The 4621-nt window shown below is 29.8% G+C and overlaps 1 protein-coding gene across 1 annotated transcript; it reads right to left on the bottom strand.

Moving 5' to 3' along the window:
• Positions 1 to 1773: 1773 nt before the first annotated feature.
• On the bottom strand, positions 1774 to 2685 carry LOC136091696 (uncharacterized). Its single transcript, XM_065819403.1, has one exon. It carries the CDS (start codon positions 2683 to 2685, stop codon positions 1774 to 1776), a length of 912 nt encoding a protein of 303 aa, XP_065675475.1.
• Positions 2686 to 4621: the final 1936 nt, after the last annotated feature.

Genomic DNA, 4621 nt, shown 5'->3' with positions numbered 1-4621 from the left:
TTTTTCCTGTAAAAAAAAACAAACAAGTGTTATAAATTTTTAAAAAAATAAAACAATATATGCCTGAAAATAAAGTTCACTAACTAAAGTTATAAAATGCACAAGATTGTTGATTATAAAAGAAATGCGTAACTTTTTCATGATATTTTAAAATCAATTTTCTAAACTGTTCAATTTCCCTAGAATTTCTAAGATTATGATTTTATTCTTTTTATCGTTATTATTCCTGATATAATTATAGAATAAAATGACTTGTCCTAGAAAACCTAGTTTCTGAAAATTAATATAAATTAATTCTTTTTTACCTGACTGTATCTCTTTAAATGTTTATGTCAAACCAATATTTATACCAGTATTTCTGTTACATTATTTTAAATATCATGTTTTTGCCATGTTCCTATTCCTATTAATTTATACTCCTAATAACTACATGGTAAATTTTATATCTACGCACCCAGGTGAAGAAACCAATAACATGTGATTCCACAAAATCTGGACAAATTAAATTCTAAAATATTTTTAGAAAGATGACTTATTTTTCAAGTTTTGAACGATGTTTCAAAAAGAGCAATGTTCATAGAGTAATATTACAAAAAATTACAAATTTTCCACTCCTTGTCTGCGAACTGTATCAACTCTTGTAAAACTCTCCTTATCAAGTCGATGTACGCGCTCAATGTCGATATGTTTGAAGCAGTAGTTGATACAATTCCTCAGTTGGATCAAATTTTTAGCTTCCCAACTATTAGCATATGCTGCTCTCTTGATTTCATTCCAAAAATCTTCAATAGGTCGCAATTCTGGTACGTTTGCAATATTTTGACTTCTGGGCACATATTCGACATTTTTGGACCTCAAAAACTCTTGAACTTTTTTTGAGTAGTGAGATGATGCAAGGTCGAATTTCAACCACTTTAGAGCACTTTGGACGAACAAGAGATTGTTGTTCAGGAGTTCTTTTTGGAGCCTTAATTTTTTTATGATAATGAATAATTGTCTTCTTCTTTATCGTTTTGCATATGTATGATTGATTGACGTTGAATATTTTAGCAAGAGAACGTTGACTGACTCCATGTTGATGGTCGATTTTTTTTTCCAATTGTTTGATCTTCTTTTTTGTCATTTTAACTGCTTTCCTACCGCTTCCAACTTGTCGTTTGGGTAATATGTTGTTGTCTTTTCGTTTTAGAATATTGTAGAGCGTAGATCTTGGAATACTTTCGATCATAAAATGTTTTACAATTGTGTTTTTGGAAAGTTCTGGGTTAATTTCAATAAACTCCTACACTCGCTTTCTTACGTCATCTTGTTTCGGCGCTAATTTACATCTCTACCCCCCTATTTTTATTTTTGATTATGATAAAGAATTTTATCCTGATTAAGAATCGTATAAAAACATAGACCTGAAAACCAACGGAAAGTTTTCTAATTTGATGTTGAAGTGTCAAAAAATTATACCAAAAACGCTAATATTCGCCATCTTTTTTGAAACATGACTAAGTTATAATTAAGGCGGTAAACATTATGAAACTTAATCATTAAAAAAACTTGATAGCCCGGTTTTTATTCCGCTAAAACATTCTATGGATAAATTTGTTGTGTAATTTTCTTTTTATTTATTTTTTTCTTTAAAAAACTTCGAACTTCAATAAGTTTTATTTTTTATTTTCAGATTATATACATATTTTTTTAAATATATTATTATTTTAGATAGACAAATGTTACTATATACAAAAATAATAATCAAACGGGATATTCATCAACAACTTGGTTTCAAAAGTGAAAATAAGAATGTTCTTTAAAACGTTGCGCCCACATGAATTCTGACAAATAATCGGGAATCATTTCTCTATTTGTGGGTCCAAACATAGCTTTAAATTTGACTTTGCTTCTTTGCCACATTGCCTCAACCCTGTTTGTTGTAACATTTGTTGCAGGATCAACAAAATGTAAAGTATGGTTTACTGTACCATGTTGAAAACCTTGCGCTGCTAAACCTTGGTATGCTGCCCACATATCGCTCCATATTTCAGTTCCAGGACGAATCCATTGTATAATGATGGGTAATATGGTTGCTGCATCGCGGTGTGCAACAGGAATGAGTAACCCTTCTTTAGTTGCTATATCGTACGCACCAAAAATCCATTGATCTTCTTTAATTCTACCTCGGTTGTATTTCCTTCTTGAAAAAAGTGATTCATCTATTTCCACTATTGAACCTGGCCCTCCTAATTGCACACGGTTGTTAAGGAAATAAGTAACAGCAATGTCTCTACAAAATTGATTCCAATCAACTACAGTTTTATTGCTACCAATTTCTAAATCCTTTTGTATGTCTTCTACTGAAAGGCCACGACTTTTTCCGGCGCTACGAGTCCAAATATAAGTAATACCTATTATTTGCCAAAGTTTCAGTTGAGATCTTTCAAAAAAACTTCCAACACGAATACTTATTTTCTTTTTGCATTGCTTTTGCATGCATCTCCAAATCTTTCCATCGACATTATGACAATTTTGTTCGTTGCACTGGATGTTACATCGAGGACAGATCATATTTATAGCAAGTAAACCAAACTCCCTGCACCACCGAATGCACTCGGTATCATTGTTTTTAAACCTGCGACCGATTTCCGGTAAATTAATCCTATTAAACTCGATAATAGTCGGTCGTCTAACGTTCGCCATTTTAATTTTAAAACAGAAATACAGAAACATTTCTTATAGAATCTTTTATAACTACATTTTATTTTTTGCAAATTTTTTGCATCGGAATTTTTATGAATACTTTTGGAATTTTCATGAGTATTTTAATTACTTTCAAACTACAGAAACCAGGTGGCGTAATTAAATAGTGAAATTTAAAAGTGTTATAAAAAAAGATGGTGAACATTAGCGTTTTTGGTATATTTTTTTGACACTTTAACATTAAATTAGAGAACTTTCCTTTGGTTTTCAGGTCTATGTTTTTATACGATTCTTAATCAGGATAAAATTCTCTATCATAATCAAAAATAAAAATAGGGGGGTAGAGATGTAAATTAGCGCCCTTGTTTCGAAGTAACTTTTTTCATCATTTCAAATTTGTTGCTCAGTATAAAATTAATGAGTTTTGTAGAGAATTCAATTCTATACAAAATGGCGTGCGAGCCAATCAAAATTGATAAGTTTACGCGGAGAAAATATGGCGAGAAGTTTGTCCAGAGTTTTTGGAATCACATGTTATTAACACTGTTAATATTTTTATATTAACACTGTTAATATTGGTATATTAACACTGTTAATATTGTAATATTAAAACTGTTAATATTCACAGTAAAATTGCAATATTAACAAATGTATTATGCTTACAACATTTTTTTACAAATAAACGTTTACATTTAATATTATAAAGTTTCCTAAAATTAAAAATGGTGGATGAAATTTTACAGCTTAGTGATGTTTCTTTACTTCTTTACTTCTCGGGCCAGTTCAATGAGGCTCTGCGGTGCGCATTTTCGTCCACCTAAAAGCACAATAAATTCTGCTTTTATATATAATAATTATATATAAAATATATAATCCATTTCGCCATACTTTAAAATAATTTAACTTCCATGGTTAAGTTATTTTAAAATAGTTTAACCGGGTAGTTGAAATGTTTTAACCGGAGTTAAATTTTAATTCGCGTCACCGGCGCAATATGCTTCGCACTAATACAAAATGAGGAACTAGGCTTATAAATAAAGAAACATTCAATATATTAAACTTGTTTTTTACAAGGCGTCAATTTTTTTTTTCATATTTCTGTATCTTAAAGAAAAATACTCGGTTTTTATGAAAAAAAGCAGTTTTTTGTATTTTTTTTCCAGTTCATACGTACTTTTTCTTGACTAATCCGGAAAACTATGTAACTCAGGATAATTTTGTTCAAAAAACTGATAGCGTCGATATTTTATAGAACTTTACAACTTTTATCATCAGCACGATTTAATAATAAACAATATTAAAATTATAACAATATTTGAAAATAAACAAATCCGCTATCATCTGATTCTTCGCTCTTTGGTTTCTTACAAAGTTCCTCAACGTTTTATTCTAATAGGTGTTTATAATAACTAGTGGCTATGAACAAGGTTTAAAAAAGGATGAGGCGTGTTGAGACGATTTTTCTATATGTGAGGCGAAGCGTAAGCCTATTTTTAGAAAAAGTTTAAAAATAATGAAAATAACATTGAAGTAAAATCATTCTAATTTTACCACCACCAAAAGACACAATGTAGGAGCATTTTAAATAAAATCATTCTAGTATTTTACATCACCAAAAGCATTAGCATAGCAGAGAGTAGTAATTATAAAAGTTTATGACAACATAGTGTTCATATGATCTCAATATCATAAAAGAAATTAAAAGTTTAAAACTTCCACAAATTCAAAATTAACATGGTCTAATCTTATTAATAGTAACCCATCAATCATCATCATTGTCACAAGCACTAGTGCTACTAATAGGATGCTCAAGGAAATCTTCCGCAAAATTTAATTCAACATCTTCTTTTTTAGTTTCCTCCACGAAAGGTTGAAATTCCTCCTTATCAATATCAATTGGAATTTTTCTTTACCTATAGGAAATATATATGTTTCA

The sequence above is a fragment of the Hydra vulgaris genome, chromosome 15, assembly GCF_038396675.1.
Source record: "Hydra vulgaris chromosome 15, alternate assembly HydraT2T_AEP".
NCBI lineage: Eukaryota > Metazoa > Cnidaria > Hydrozoa > Anthoathecata > Hydridae > Hydra > Hydra vulgaris.
This window is presented reverse-complemented; position numbering and strand designations above follow the sequence as displayed.